Raw genomic sequence first — 16,395 nt, 5'->3', positions numbered from 1 at the left:
GCAGCCCTTACCACGATTCAGGCATTTCATTGGGCGCTTCCTGGTCCTCCTTCCTTTTCCACATCTCTGAGCGAGCCGACGCCAAGATGGTGAGTTTTGTGGCAATAAATGATTATCAAAATCCGTTGTTATCGGGAACATCCTATTATCTTTTTCGAAGTTATTAAATCTACTTGAACCCCATTCGTGGATGATTAGTTATATTCATGAATTGAGATGATAATTATAAATTTAGTGCCAAATGTTTAGTCCTAATAACAACAGTGGCCTTCTCACAAGACTGCTCTGAGCCGTGCCGCTCGGCTAGTGTTGTCTGTTTTTTGAGCGAATTAAATCGTAACATGGTACCTGCAGGGCGACAGTTACGTTCATTTTAAGGTTTTAACCAAATAAAATGTATGTAAGATGTGAGTGTGCCTGCACTGTTAGTTGTTTCTGTCTGCTAATACACCCTCATACGGCTAGCAAGTGGTAGCAAAATGGCTAATTAGCAAGGTCGGCAAGTTAAGAAAGATGTGCGTTGTTCCTGGTTGTGCTTGTTTTTCAATGGTACTGAATTAATCAAATATACCTGTGATGGTGCCTACCTTATCACCGTTTACAGATCACCGTTTGTGGATGTGTGAGGTTGGCGTTACAAGCATTCTAGCGGCTAATGTGCTGTGCTAAGCAATGAGTAGCATAATGTGAAATGTAAAGTAAAAGTTATGGCAACCTGGAATACTACCAAAGATAATTTACGATTTGGCGCACACTGGAGAATGCATAACGTTTACATGTTTATTTACGTGGCTACGGTAACTAAACGTAGGCCTAAATGTTAGCATTCGTTTGACAGTAACAAACCGACTCAATTGGGCTCCCCTGTCGCTGCATGGCTATGTGAAAGGTTTTTAGAAAGATCGAGTCCCTTTCAGCAGTGATTGTGATTGCAGTGAAATAACGTGGCTTTTCTATTGTGGTTTTTCAGAATGACACAGTAACAATCAGGACCAGGAAGTTTATGACAAACCGCCTGCTTCAGAGGAAGCAGATGGTAAGTATACCTTTTAGGTTGTCCTCTGTGCAAATAACTGCTGAAAGCTGTCATGTAAGATGACGGTCATAGCTGTAATGGTCATTGAGGGTCATTAATGCAAAGCTTCTCTTTCAACAGGTTGTTGATGTCCTGCATCCTGGCAAAGCAACAGTCCCCAAGACTGAGGTCAGGGAGAAGCTTGCCAAACTGTACAAGACCACCCCTGATGTAGTGTTCGTCTTCGGCTTCAAGACTCAATTTGGTGGTGGCAAGACGACCGGCTTTGCCATGGTCTACGACTCGTTGGACTACGCTAAGAAGAATGAGCCCAAATACAGATTGACCAGGGTATGATGTCTCTTTAGCCATCCATCGTCATTTATTGTGCTTCATAAGTAACCAGGCCTGATTTCCAACTACAGTGAAATTGAACACGCATGGAATTAGCCATAATCTTAGTTTCATCTGATAGAAACTTGTATAGGTTAATTAGGTATAATGTTACCTTTCTTGCAATGTAAATATTGTCATGGTGATTCACATATACTCTTTCTAACCTAATGCCGTTTGTTCTCCTTTAACAGCACGGACTGTACGAGAAAAAGAAGACTTCCAGAAAACAGCGCAAGGAACGCAAGAACAGAATGAAGAAGGTCCGGGGAACCAAAAAAGCATCTGTTGGTGCTGCTGGCAAGAAGGTAAGATGCCCTTTCTCCTAGAACATGCCACCCCTAATCAATACTCCTTGAATTTCCCCTTGGGGATCAATAAAGTATCTATCTATCTATGCTATTTTGTTGTGCTTGCCATCACATTTTAAATTGGCAAATATAGTTGTTTCTGTTTCTTTGCCATCTTAATTTGCTGTTGTCATCTTTCCCCCTTCCTAATTCTTGTTCGGGACCATAGAAGGTAAATGGTGTTAAGAGTGGAGTAACTGCTTTCCACATTTATATTGGGGTGATGTCCCATGCTAACATTCCCCAAACACCACCTACTTTAACCCTAGTTACTGACCATATGGCAGTCAGATCTGCCTTTGTTGAGGTCAGATCTGCTTCCATCGTTGTGCAGTGCCTATATTCTAATGTAACACTACATGTTCAAATGGCAAATATGATAGTTTTTTCTGTTTCTTTGCCATCTTAATTTGCTGTTGTCATCTTTCCCCCTTTCCTAAATCTTGTTCGGGACTATAGAAGGTAAATGGTGTTAAGAGTGGAGTAACTGCTTTCCACATTTATATCGGGGTGATGTCCCATGCTAACATTCCCCAAACACCCACCTACTTTAACACAGTTACTGACCATATGTCAGTCATATCTGCTTCCATTGTTGTGCAGTGGCAATATTCTAATGCTACACTACTCTGGTTAGTTATTCAATACAGTATACTGTATTGCTTCCATAGACCAGCTATAGTGGGCAAGGCTTGAGTCTTCATACTAGATGTGGATATCATTAGATGGTTTATTGTGTTTAGTCTTAAGAGTTGTTCTCTGGATAGTGTCTTAAAGGGACACTTCACCGATTAGCATTAAGCATTGTATCTTTAGAAAACTAGTCATTAATGTTTTTGAATGGTCATGCAATATTCCCTCAGTTTGCCTTGAGATGGGAGAAATACGGATTTCAATGAAACCCATGAATAGGACTTCCTGCTTTCAATGATGTGAAATGATGATTTTTACATCATTGAAAGCAGGAAGTCCAACATTGAAATCCGTATGTCTCCCATCTCAAGGCAAACTGAGGGAATATTGCATGACCATTCAAAAACATGACTGGTTTTCTAAAGATACAAAGCTTAATGCTAATTGGTGAAGTGTCCCTTTAAATGTAAGTTATTGTGTTAAACATAATGTATTAACATTTTCATGAACATAGCCTTCCTGACCTCAAAAGCATCAGAGAGCAGCTCCTAAGACCGCTTTCAATATGATCAATTCAAATGCTTAATTTATTTTTTCATCTTTTGCTTTATTTTGTGCCTCCTGCGGACGTTGTCAGAAATGAGGTGTCTTTCCAGGTAGATCGGAGTTGGCATGGTGTGCTGGTTGTTGCACAATTATGTCAATTATTTCACAATTATTTAAATCAAAGCTTTGCATGTGTATTATCCCTTTACTAGTTCCAGCAATGTTTTGAAGAGATGTTAGTCATGTTTTGTCATGTTCCTCCATATAGTATACTCTAGTTGGCTGTGTTAAAACACAGCGACATCAACGATAACGGCAACATTATAAATGTCCTTGTGTTGTTCACTGACTAAACAGAACACAAGTTCATAGCGTGATCTATTTACTCTTTGTGTGTGAACTCATGGGTTGAATTTGAAGAAGTGAGGCAGATTAACAAGCCACTGAATTTTATGGCTTCTCACAACTTACCCCATCTTGTACTGTTCCCACTTTTCCCAAGACTTAACCCATCTTGTACTGTTCCCACTTTTCCCAAGACTTACCCCATCTCGTATTGTTCCCACTTTTCTCAAGACTTACCCCATCTTGTACTGTTCCCACTTTTCTCAAGACTTACCCCATCTTGTGCTGTTCCCACTTCTCAAGCTTGGAGTGTTCTCACTTGCACTGGTTTTAGACTTCCAGAATGTGAACTGGAAATCTTTCAAATGTATTTGTAGTTTTGTATGTTAACCAGATCCTGACTTTCCCCTTGTGTTGTCTGTAGTTATCCCTGGCTAGTTCCCCTACCTCAGCAGTAGTGGATTTGCTGGTAGATTGGTTTCTTTTGTATTTGCTATTGCATACCTAACAAGTGTTTTTTTTCTCTCTCTCTCTCTCTACAGTGAGACCGTCAAGGGAATCGACCATCCTGAAAATGTTCTTGTATATTGTCATCAAATAAAAAAAGAAAATTTCATAATCTTGCTTTTGACATCACGTTTGTTATGTGTAATAAGGGGTAGCTGCAATTTTGTAGCTTTTTCCTTAACCCAAAGAGAACGTCTGTTCAAGAGAACACATTTTACTTGCACTTGTGTGTTTCCTGACTGTTGTCCTAATTTTTTCAAAATCACAATGATGTAAGTTTCTTTATTTAGCATTTGAATGCAGTGACTTCAATCAGTCTACTGTAGCAGTAGCCTACTGAGTGAAGGACACAATGCACTGTGGGCAGTTTTGAGACTTAAACCAATTTAAATGATCCTATAAATTCCACTGTCTTGCCTGCTCTTGTTTTTTTCCATGATCGGTTATTGATGGCATATATTTAAAACTAGAAAAGCACTGAGAGCACAGACCTCTGCCTGCATTGTTCTTCCTAGGTTTTCATAGATTTGAGCACCACGTGGCCATACAATGTCATTACACCACTAAGCTAAATACATAAATGCCTCTGGAATCCCGACGGAATTACGGATCACTCGTTCCATCCTTGGATCATGTCTGACCTTCCCTGCAAATTTCATCGAAATCCATTGATAACTTCTTGAGTTATCTTGCTAACAAACCAACAGACAAACAAACGCCGGTTCCCGATGGAAACATATACCTCCTTGGTGGAGGTAAAAAAATTATTTAGGCCATAGACAGAGCTGTTTGTATAAATGGGTGTAGTACTTACTTGGCAATAGCAACTTTAACATTACTCTGTTGCGCACTGAGATGGACTACCCTAATTTCTGATACAAGAAAGCTGTGGGTTATTGTAATGGGAAGCACTTGATTGCTTAAGGTATGTATAAAAACACATTTCTACTTCTGTGCATATTTATGGGTAAATGCGATTAATTAGACAAAGGTTTATGGTGAGTGGTTTATTACTTTAATCTTCAAATCTTCACTCCTGTAATATGGAAGTGTCTGAAGATCTGCTAGAGTGGTGTTGAAGTTTTTCTTAAAAGGCACCAACTTTACCAACAAATTAAAACTGCATTACCATGTGTCAAAATTACTTGTTTAGCTGCCTAAGCTGCTGTTCGGAAGAATTTATGCAGTGCTTCAGTACTAAATGAAATGGTTTGGGTGTTGTTGCATTACATTGTGAACATAAAGATAATACTAGGCTGCTGCATTGGGCTTTAGAAGAACTGCAATTATAAGGGATTCTCCCCTCTTGTGAAGGCACTCTACTATGTTTTCACTCACTAATATTGGCCTGTGGATGTAGAATGTGTTCCTTTGCTAGTTAAAATAGTTTGACAATGTTGTAGGTCCAACTTAAAACCCCGAGAATGGGTACTACTAACCCATAACTCAGTCCTGCAACATGTCTTTTATGGCCATGGGTCTACATGGAACCGCCGCCTGGGGGCGCTGTATACTCGAGTAATGACGGAAATAGCTCAGCAGGTCATTGACTACAAGCGCGCGCACACCGTTCATAAAACACCAGGTGACGGGGTGTTCTCACAACATTAGGCTGTGTCTGACAATGCTCCACAGAATAGGGAAATCAGGAAAAACACGTCGAACGTTTAAACATGTTTACGCTAAAATCGTGGTAGTCACTCGGGGTCTGTTCTCAACAAGACAATTATTTTGAATTTAATCTGAGGAGCACCGCAGGTGGTTCATACCGATCAGCAGGAGAGCGAGTGCAATAGGCTACACCGAGAAACGTGTGCTGACTGCAGAGTGTGCGCATGGGCGTCGATGCTGTCTGCAGTTGTTTAACATGTCAAGGAGGCATTGCCTCTTTGGTGCCCTACCACATTTCTTCCACAATTGGGCGCAGGCTACTTTTTCTTTCTATTTTTTTTAAATAAATAAATCCCACCACGGGTCAATTAGGCTATAACTTCTATAGAATATGCAAGTTTAAACATGCGTTTTATTTTCATGTTTTTAACATAAAAACATGCTTTTTATTTGAATATTTGGGACATTTGCTCAACTAAACATCTGGAAGACATTCAATTTAAGCCTAATAACACCCTGTGTTTAGGGCCTGCTACAGAGTGCTCAAGAAAAGGTTGTTTCAAGGTATGAAACCCCAACCAGGTAGTCTCATGCAAAGCCCCTCCTCCCATAGGTCTACATAATAGAGCTCCCCAGTCCCGCCCACAGCCTTGTCCGGAAGTAAAAATCCAATACAATTTCTCCATTGACAATTGGAGAATAAGCCATAACATCGTAACCGTCCATGGTAGACTTAAAACCAGCTACGATGTGACTAAGCGATTATACCTGCTCATATAGATGTCAAAAGTTAATGGGGGCATCAACCTTGTTTTGAGAAAACAATGCTTTATTCACGATTTAACGAGAGAGTACTACACTACCCGACACCCTAACATGTAAAACTGGTGAACGCAGAGCCTTTGATTGGTAGAGATCGCCGTTGCCATGGCAATGCCAAACAAACTGTACTCAGCTTTTCCCGCGCCTATCGTCCAGCTTCGTCTCGCTGGAACTTCAAAACTTAAAATGGCTGCAGGGCTGATCAGGACCGATGTGTGGTCTTCCGAAAAATAACGGTTTTCTCATCTTGAAGGTTGAATTTACTCAATGGAAACGGTAGGAAGTAATCATCTTCTTTTCTCAGATTAATATGGAACCATGTTAAACTATCTTTAGGCTGCAAATGTTGGAAATGTGTGTACGTTTGCAAAGCATCCTGGGATTTGAGTTCTCTATCTCGGAATTTAAGATATGTACACAGTCTTGTACCTTTCGCTTTTTTTACATTTTCTGTTCATTTTTTCACTCGAAATTATAAGTTATATGCTTATGAGTCACATCGTAGCTGGTTAGCCTAAGGCATGGTCTAAAACTCTTTATATCCGAATTTTTCCAGAAGTCAATGGGAGAAATGAATGAGAATTTTACTTCCGGACTAGCACCTCTCTCGGAGGAGGGGCGGGACTGGGGAGCTCTATAAACAAATGTAGGGTGAGATAAGGTAAATTGGGACACTTTTTGGTAGATCACAAATAAAACTATTTAAAATGCCAAACAGGGTGAAAGTGAAGACTTTTATCACTTCATATGAGTCTTAGCAACATTTCTGTGCAGAAAATATGCTTCCAAATATAATATTTTTAAAGATATTAACCTTCAAAGACCACAAGACACCATACCTCAGACCAAGAAAGTGTTCAGGTAAAATGGGACACTCGGTCAGGTAAAATGGGACAGTCAGTTTAGAATTGAAAAATGTGCAACAAATTGTAGAATAATGACAATGTTTATTTGTATTTTTTAATCATTTAATGATAGTGTTCAGATGTGTGTGTGTGTGGGTGCGTGTGTGCACAAGCACAAGCGTGCAAGTGTGTGTAAGTGTGTGTGAGTGTATGGGCCTACTTTGAGTGTGAAAAGGCTAATATGCGGCTAATATGCTAACACCTTAACGCTAATGGCAAATGTAATGTAAAAGTGTCCCATTTTAGCTGATTTTTTTGTCCCAATTTGCCTGATGCACACCAAAGTCACTAAAATTCATTTTCCTTAAAAAGTAAAGGACATAGCCCAAAAGTTTTGATATTAATTTAAACCTCTCATGAAATAGCATACATTTCATGAGAGTTTTGTATAATATTGTTTTTGTTTCAACTACAATATCCTTATGATCATTAAGACAGAATCGGCTTGCCATGGGGCTTTCCTTGCAATTATTGGGTCCACTGATGTTTTTAATCTTGGCACCTCCCATTTCTGATACTTTAGACCAATCAAAATGATTTTATTTGGTAAAGGACATATGTAGTGACAATATAATGACATGTTTTCTGATTGGCAGCTAATATTTAAAGAGATAAAGGTCTAAAACCAACTTTGTCCCATTTTACCTGATGTCCCAATTTACCTTATCTCACCCTACGCCCACAGGTAAGATGACCACTTTCAACAAGCATAACAAAACACAATGGTTATTTTAAAAATCTGCACTTTCTATGCACAGAAATACCCCAAAATGTTTTCAGATATAATAGCTGATGCCTTCTGCAAACATAAACTTATTTAAGAGTCATTGCACGAGAAAACCAGGCAAAACCAGCAGGAGGTCGGAAGATGGGGGTCGGCCAAATCGGCTCATACTTTGTATATAAGTATGTGGAACTATGAACAGCAATATCTGGATTATTACAAAACCCAAGAAATCCTGCTAAAGACCCTCCTGGCACGGCACACATTATGGGTGCCCCAATTAGATGACAATTGTTTTTGAATCAGTAGATGTTCCTCTCTCCAGCAACAGTAAAACCATCCACCAAAGCCACTGTGAATACGAGATAATGCCTCTTAAAAATGACCAAAAAAGGGATGAAAATTCTGCTTTCAGTGGTGTAGGTAACCCCCTAGTGCACCTTTTGGTCTTTAAAACTATGCTACCTAGGCTCTATGGATATATAAAGCTAATGTTCATATCTTTATCAGGATAATCAGTGTATAGCCACTACAATTTCAGGCATTTTCAGCCATGAATTGTTGGATTTTTGAGGGTCTCTGAGAGGGGTCCCAGAACTCCATAACAAAACAAAGCTGGTGGGTTTTAATTATATGGCTCTTCATAGTTCCACATACTTATCACATATACAAAGTATGAGCCGCTTTGGCCGACCCCCATCTTCCGACCTCTGCCTGGTTTTCTCATGCAATGACTCTTAATAATCATTGCTCTTGTGTGAAGCTTTCCATACTTGTGCATCACCAAATTTCATGACCATATAGGCCATTTCCCTAGATTATTCATAAGGGCCCAATCAGTGAGGCTATGTAGTCTCATATATTGTGTTTACCTTTAGTTATTTCATCACGTTTACCAGCCAAGCAGTGCAGCTGCATAAGCATCCATTGTGTTTCTCTTGTTCCACATGGTAAACAGTTTTGAAATGTAGCATATTTACTGTCCTTTATGAAAAGTTATACTATAACATTTCTGTGTATAATACTTATGTTCTGTGTAATTCTATGTGCCTACAGTATGGCCTGAAATGGCCACTGTTTTTTTTTTTTGACAGAAGATTCAGACATACCTTAAGTGAACTTGAGCCATACTCTTAGAAAGAGCGCTCACATCAAGTTCCCATAACGCTTGCCTGCTAGTCTGCTCAGGCCCCTCATCACTGCTTTCAGCAGTACTTTAGATTGGGTTATACGTTTCACGTTAATACATTTCATGCTAAATGACGAGATATGAGCTCGCTGCCTCATATCTGTTTGGTGACGGCATATCAGTGGTGAAGTATTTGTTGTCAGGGTGTTTTCAGTAGGCTATCCTATGTTTTCAACAGTTTGCTCATTTACTGATCTATTTCAGCAGGGAGTCTTTGATAGCATGACACCGGCTTGTTTAGTGTAAAGCTCATATTGGAGTTACTAGACTGCCGTTTGATTGCCATCATGTAGCCTCTATAGTGAGGTCAAATACAATAATATCCATTTGATTCAACAAGTCTGGCCCTCTCCCTCCAGCATCAGACCATTCTCTGCACATCAAGCAGTCATTGGAGCCTTTAAGACATTAGCAGTATGCAGGCAAACATGTCCTGATGATGTACATAATTGTATGTGCACATAAACCCATTATATTCTCACAAAAATCACTTTAGTTTTGTCTGCTGAACTAATATCTCATGACATTTCATTTCTATTCGTCATCTACATGTACAAGTGGAATTAAGGTGTGACTCCACCCTGACACGAACTAGCACAATTTACCAAACAACTGCGTGTGTTTTCATTATGAGTGAACAAACAAACACAGCCTTGATCCTTTGTCACCAAAAATGACAAAGTGGCTCCGAGTGGGTAGAGGGAAGAGGGAAGAGGTAAGAAGCCGCAGTAGCAGCTCAGGCAGCTGTGGACGAGCAGGAGAGCTGCGGAGAAGTCTGCAGTCTTTGTGACGATGGGAGGTTTGACATAAATGGAGCTCTCAGCTGAGGGACCGGGGAACAGATGGCGCTGGAAAATGAGGCTCCACTCCGCAGTGCTGACGTTCGGCTCCCAGGGGCCTCCGCATTCCCCTTCCCTCAGTCACTCGCGCTCGGAGCAGGAGGATGGGCCAGCCAGCTCATTGGACCACGGCTGTGTTAAGCTGTCCCATCCCATGGAGAGAGACGCAGGAAGAGGGGGCTGTTATTATGCAAGGCTGGAGGAGCCGGGTAGGACGGGTGTCACCTGGGTCCTGGCAGCCATTCAACCTCTCCCAGACAAACGAAGCAGATGGTGAGGCCATGGCTGCCCCCTCCAGAGGCCCCTGTGATGGGGGGGGGGGGGGGGGGGGGGGGGGGGTGCAGGCTCGAGAAGTTAGCTGCTACTCCTCCCGAGACCGGGCCCAATGTTCGACTGAGGACTATATCAATGTCAGCGCACCACAGTCTGTGTAGAAACTCAAACTGTGCGTTGGTACTTGGCCAACAAAAAAAAGCGACGAGATGTCCTCTGTAATTTGCCTTTTGTCACTTGGTGTGTGTGCTGGACGTCGCCGTAGGTTTTGATGTCCCTACATCAGACTCACGCCGAGCGGCGACAGCACCGCAGAGCCGAGGGCAGGGTGATTGGTTTGACCTCTGTGCCAGAGATGGGGCCAGTCTGCAGTCCCTCACAGGGACGGTGCCTTTGGGTCTGCAGCATCGCCGGGACACTTACAGTAAGCTCACCACCCCCACCATGACTGTGCTGCAAAAATGTTCAGTCGTGCGTTGTCATCTGAGCGTGTAATTGCAGGAGAGATCATTTCTCATTTTAATGCCTCCGTCTGAAATTGAGCCGCTTGTCCTTGTCTGCTGTTTTTCAAATGTGTTTAGAGTGTGTCAAATTCCGTAGGTTGATAGTCAGATGAATGAGCCATTTTGTGTTATTTAATCAGACTGAATCCAACATCCATGTTATTGTCATAACCTACTCAGAATAGCTGACAGCCATGGGGCTACTGATGACTGGGTGCAGATATTGAGAAGGACTCATGGCTTTAATGGTTCAAGTGCTTTTGGCGCTATAGGTGATCTCTATGGGCTGGACACTGTGATTGGACCTTAGCGTTATTTTGCATGCAAGTTGCATGATGACTTTAATGTGGCTGGTCGTTCACACCTATGTATCCATCAGCCCTAAATCAACGTGTTGGATTTTCATTTGATGAACAGGAAGATGTGGCTTGAGAGAGTGGTACGGAGCAGAGGACAGCGATGCTGGGGGGGTCCTCCTCCCTGTCTTACATGTCCTTGTCATTTTTTGTGTGGAGAGAAAGATACAGCTGTAGTGAGTGGTGATGTTGGGGACATGGTAACCGAGGAGTGTCTGGTCTGAAGGGTGCCCATGAGGTGTGAAGAGAGAGAGAGAGAGAGAGAGTGTGTGTGTGTGTGTGTGTGTGTGTGTGTGTGTATATGTATATGTATATATATATGTGTATGTGTGTGTGTGTGTGTGTGTGTGTGTGTGTGTGTGTGTGTGTGTGTGTGTGTGTGTGTGTGTGTGTGTGTATGTATATGTATATATATATGTGTGTGTGTGTGTGAGCGAGCGTGAGCGTGTGTGTGTCCGAGGCAAGGAGAAGTAATCACGTGCAGAGCAGTAGGAGTGCGGGGTGGGTGGGATAATCTCTGAATAAAGGCAGCCCTCTCCAGATGGATTTCTTTCTCTTATCTATGCAGAGGCTGTTTCCTCCTCTGGCTGTGACTGCAGACATCTGTCACTTACCTGCTGCAGATTATCTCGGGGGTAATCAGCGGGGCCGGGATGGCCTGAGAACGACTCAATGAGCTGCACGGCTCAGCTCTCCGGCTCCCGCACTGACGGCCCGGGCTATGCTGCGCAGCGGAGCTCCGCGAAATGAGTTTTTTTTTCTCGCCGGCTGTTGTGAATGTTCGCCGCCAGGTTTTCTCTTTAGCATGCCTGCTGCGTGCTGAAATGGCAGGCTTGCAGTTCTCACCTGTGATACACTCCGCCCCCCCCCCCCTGCTGTACTCCCCAGGCCCCCACATCCTGTTCCTGCTACTTAAGCTGCTGTTATTTCCCTTGCTTGTGTGGGGTTGGTGCTAGAAAGTGGGCCCAGTGTGGGGTGCTGTAGGAAGATGTGAAGATGATTGGGTTGAGGAAGTGTGTCTGCTAGTGCAGTGATGATGAATTCAATCGTGACTAATTGTGATGTATGAAAACATGGCAGCTAAATCAAAATGGCCTGCTAAAACATATTTGATCACATCTTAGGTTACAGCAACATTACATCTGGAACTACATATAAAACAATCTCTCTTTTTCTCCAAACACAGCCACTGCTGTAGTATCAGTTGCAGGTGTGATGATGGGTTGCAGTGGCTGTGTTTGCTTCATACGCTCGCTGATTCACATCCACCCACTCCTGCATTAACATCCATAACTCAACCTAATGGATGGCATTAACACGGTTGTGTTACAGCATTGTGTCTTCTCTGTGATTTATCATGCATGGGTGTGTGTTGCGTTGCCATCAGATGTCAGGTGACCACTCCCCTCCAGCCTGTTCTACTGGACCGTAACAACAGGGGGAGCCACTTAGACAACATAAGATTCTCAAACATAACAGTGCTGTGCGAGACAGGGACAAGGTTTTTTAGTGCAGATTGTGTGTAGATATGTGCCAGTGTGCATCTGACTTGGCTTACGCTGTGGGGTCTTATTTTGCAAGTGGGATCTAAACACCTTGACAGTTTGAAGAGGCTTTAAATATGTAAAACACCGTTATAAATGCTGTTTCTTATATTGTTGAATAACTGTTACAATGTCTAATCATCAGATTATCACTTTGATTTGTTTCTGTTCTCCTGTTACCACATTTTGCAGCTGGCCAGTATGTAAAATCAAAGCCTTTTCATACCGAGCTGAAAACGCAATTACGCACTACAAATAATCCTTTCTGTAGGGCTTTGCAAATATTCGTTAGGTCCCCTCCCCGGCATTAAACTCCGGATGTGCCGTGCATTTTGAATGCCAGGCAGGTGTCATTACTGCAGTTCATTTGCAAGGTAAGTGACTATGAGATGTGACAGCGTTGGAATTAGTAATGTGCTTGGGCTGTCATTTTTATCAACAGGGGCCTGCAGGGAGGATGTGATTAAATGGATATTCCACCCTCAGCATTAATACCCTCTGCCCCACTTTCATTTCCATTTACTTACTGGAGCAGGGAATGGGGGGAACCTTCCTATTGATTGTGAAGAGGAGAGAGAGGCTCATTCTTCTTCTGACACCAGTGGGCCACAAATGGGGAAAGTGTTATGTGTGTAGTTGATAGGAAAACCTGTTTCCAGGTCTGTGTTTTTCCTTCATTCATTACACTACATTTACAGGCCAGATGTATTAATGGAGCATAAAAGTAGTAAAGTAGAGAGTGGATTTCTCGCAGCATATCTGGCAACAAAGGATGTGTTGAAGTGCTGCGCCTTAACAAGGGTAGCTCGAGAGAAATTGAATATTACAAGTGAGTGTTTCTCATTAGTTGGCCACATTGTTAATTTGGCTGTTTATATAAATAAACAAGTGGAGTACAAAATTAATTGAATTGGAGGACTAAAATCTTTTTTGATGTGCCATCCTTGCTGGATTTGCAGTTAATCATTTGGACTAATTTTAGAAGAAGTGATAATAGCACAGGTCATGCTGTAGTAGGAGAAATTATTCTCAAAAATACATGGTAGTTCCAACATAGCCTGTTGGCTGAAACAGCATCCCCATAATGCTGAGGGCACTAAATAAATCATTGTTTATGAACCTCTCTATCTCACTACTGACTTGTGGTAGTGTTTCTGATCAGCATAACAAAGGTTATCCAGCTTTGCCTTTTCCGAATGTTTGACAAATTCCAGCCATAAAGGGCAATCAGTCGGCAAGAGAAAAAAATGTTTTAACTCCAACATATTATCTGGACATGTCTACAGCTCAGTGGTGCACATTCTCTAGACCTGTGGCCATTACTTACACATGCATTGTGTTCGTGTTTAAAAGGTTTGCACACTCCAGGCTTGTGTGCAGTAAAGCTCGTGAGCTTAAGCCTTGTAGGTAAAATAGGAGAACAGGAGCAGATTAAGCCAACGGTGAACGACTGTTAAAATATGAATGTGAGGAGAGGAGAGATGGATGAGGGGTCAAACACTTAACTGCTGACCTTGCATTCTATTATTCATAAGGTAATATTCAGAAATGTCGTGCCTAGCAATCAAGCTGTTGTTTTGAAAATATTTGCGCTCGTCTTCAGTCTTTTTCTTTGAAACCAAAATAAATCCATTTTTTACTTGTGGTCCAAACATGGGGGAGACACATGGGACTTGAACCCTGGTCCTATCTGACCATAACTCTTCTACCTTAACCACTGAAATATTTAACATGCATGACACTATGATTTATGGGCAGGCAACTCACAGGTCACCCAAGTTTCAGACCTTTCGTCAGTGGAATTAAAAATGTGAACTAGCAGACCTCACAGCACGCCTGAGACCACTGCCAACTCTCGGCTGCTGTTTCAGCTTTTCACTCAGCAACAGACCAATCCTGCTCCCGCTCAAGTGCTCATTAGAGCTAATATTTAAATGTTAACACATGATTACATTTGTGCTCTTTACAAGGTGTGTTAATCCATGCCATGCAATTAGATAATAAGATATCTTAAAATAAGATTGAGATAGGGTTTGCTCTCTGTAAGGATTCTGTAAGGACAAATTGAAGTGCTACCCTTTTCTGAAACTTTCTCAGATATTTGAGTTACAACGTCAGAAGAGCACCTTGTGCATTCTTAATGGATCTTAAATGTATGCATGATTTCTTGCCTGCAGGCGCTTTCTATTTCAAGCGCCACAGCGGATGCACTGAATCCCTATGGAGGCCATTTGTGTCCATATGAGATTCCGTTTGAAAGCGTACTTTTCTGATGCCAGCTCTCACGTACTGCACTTCGTCTGATCCGTGCAATGATGCGCCCGGTGAAATTGGTTTGATTGCACTGTAAAAAGATTAGCATGGGCCGTGTCTTACCATCGGTATAGACAAGCTGTACCTCATTCTGTTAAAGAGCTGCGCGGCATCAATCCCAGGCTGGATTTCAGGCTCTATAGCAGTGGATGCTCTGTTGTGGAAGTCACAGTCATCAATGCCAAGTGAAGGCACCAAACCCCACCCCAGTAGACATGCACCATTATATCAGCTATATGTGCATGGCATTGTCTACCCGCCTGCCTGTTGGATGGAGGCTGGCAGCGAGGGGGGACATCTGGTGACTAATATGCTCCCATGTTAGCTGTGTTCTCTGAACAGCAGCTATTGTGCAAGATGTGGTGAGGGTGAGGACTGGACAGAAGGACGGGCAGCCCTTGTTTATGTGTTTGCATGTGTGGTCAGATCCTGGAGGTTATATAAATATAAATGGAAACAGGGGAAATGATTGATGAGGGGGAGATATGGATTTGTAAAACACAATTCACTCAGACACAGAAGCAATCACTTGAGACTTGAACGGGTTTAGTTTCTGTGTTGGCTCCATTAGTCATATATCTTGAGTGGTTTTAGTTTCTGTGTTGACTACATAAAAAAAAGACACTTTAAATGTCCTATGGCATTGCAACTCTTTAGCATCTCACTGTGCTATTTTGTGTCTGATTCCTACAGATCCGCTCGCAGATCCTCTCTCCCTTCTCCAAATGCCTCTGAGCACAGCAGACAGGAGATAGACCCTGCTGTACAGTACAGTGGAATGGAATAGTGGGTCTTGTCATGGAGTCAACTGAAGTTAACCTCTCTGCATTCCCTCCTATTTAGCTTCAAGTATGACTCATTTTTTCCCCATCTGCTATGTAAGAGTATGAGGAGGCCAAAAATGTTTATGACACTCCAGACCAGCCCAACTAGGCTGTCTTTAAGCCTCAAACACTCTCTCACTCACAGTGATAACTGGGAAATCAGTCACTGCATATTCACACAATTTGCGTGGTCATTGCAGAAAATAGGGCACATTATTGTTTGAATTATACTCTCTGACATGGGGATGTGTTCTTATTCTGTGAATGCAGCTTTTCTGCCATGATATTTCAAACTTAGATAGACAAAACTTATGCACATAAACAGAAAAATTATTGACACAAGCACTCAGCTACCCTCACAAAGCATCTTTTAGTTTCCTGTATTGGATGATGACTGGTAAAAATGCCTCCTCCAGCAACAACAAGTACTGTATGTAAACGTAAACATATGTGATAGGAAATATTGGAGAAGATGGTTTTAATAGACCTCCACATTGAGTTCACTGCCCATGGGGTAACAACACTGCATGCTGGGAATACAGACATCTTAGCGGATAGTGCACTAAATGAGTTGATATGGAATGTGAGCCGAAGTGTAAGGAATTGAGATTTTGAGGAACACATGTCCTCGCCCCATTTGTAGCGTAAGCATTTCTGTCTCGTCAGATGTTGTTCCCCTACTTCAAAAGGACAAACCGGCTCA

At 42.1% G+C, this 16,395-nt stretch overlaps 1 protein-coding gene across 3 annotated transcripts in view; it reads left to right on the top strand.

Moving 5' to 3' along the window:
• The window catches only part of rps24 (ribosomal protein S24), a 102,514-nt gene continuing 86,119 nt past the window's right edge, over positions 1 to 16,395 (top strand). Inside the window, exons 1-5 of one of the 3 annotated variants that reach the window (XM_062520060.1) lie at positions 1 to 89; positions 971 to 1,036; positions 1,157 to 1,366; positions 1,603 to 1,716; positions 3,825 to 3,901. In XM_062520060.1, coding sequence (XP_062376044.1) covers positions 87 to 89; positions 971 to 1,036; positions 1,157 to 1,366; positions 1,603 to 1,716; positions 3,825 to 3,827 — 396 coding nt within the window. In that variant the 5' untranslated portion in view covers positions 1 to 86 and the 3' untranslated portion in view covers positions 3,828 to 3,901. Of the gene's footprint in view, positions 90 to 970; positions 1,037 to 1,156; positions 1,367 to 1,602; positions 1,717 to 3,028; positions 3,902 to 16,395 lie in introns of those variants that run through there. The other 2 variants (XM_062520059.1, XM_062520062.1) reach the window with 2 other exon arrangements.

This window comes from Sardina pilchardus, chromosome 18 (assembly GCF_963854185.1).
Source record: "Sardina pilchardus chromosome 18, fSarPil1.1, whole genome shotgun sequence".
Classification (NCBI taxonomy): domain Eukaryota; kingdom Metazoa; phylum Chordata; class Actinopteri; order Clupeiformes; family Clupeidae; genus Sardina; species Sardina pilchardus.
The sequence above is the reverse complement of the archived record's forward strand: the minus strand, read 5'-3'. Positions and strand labels throughout refer to the sequence as shown.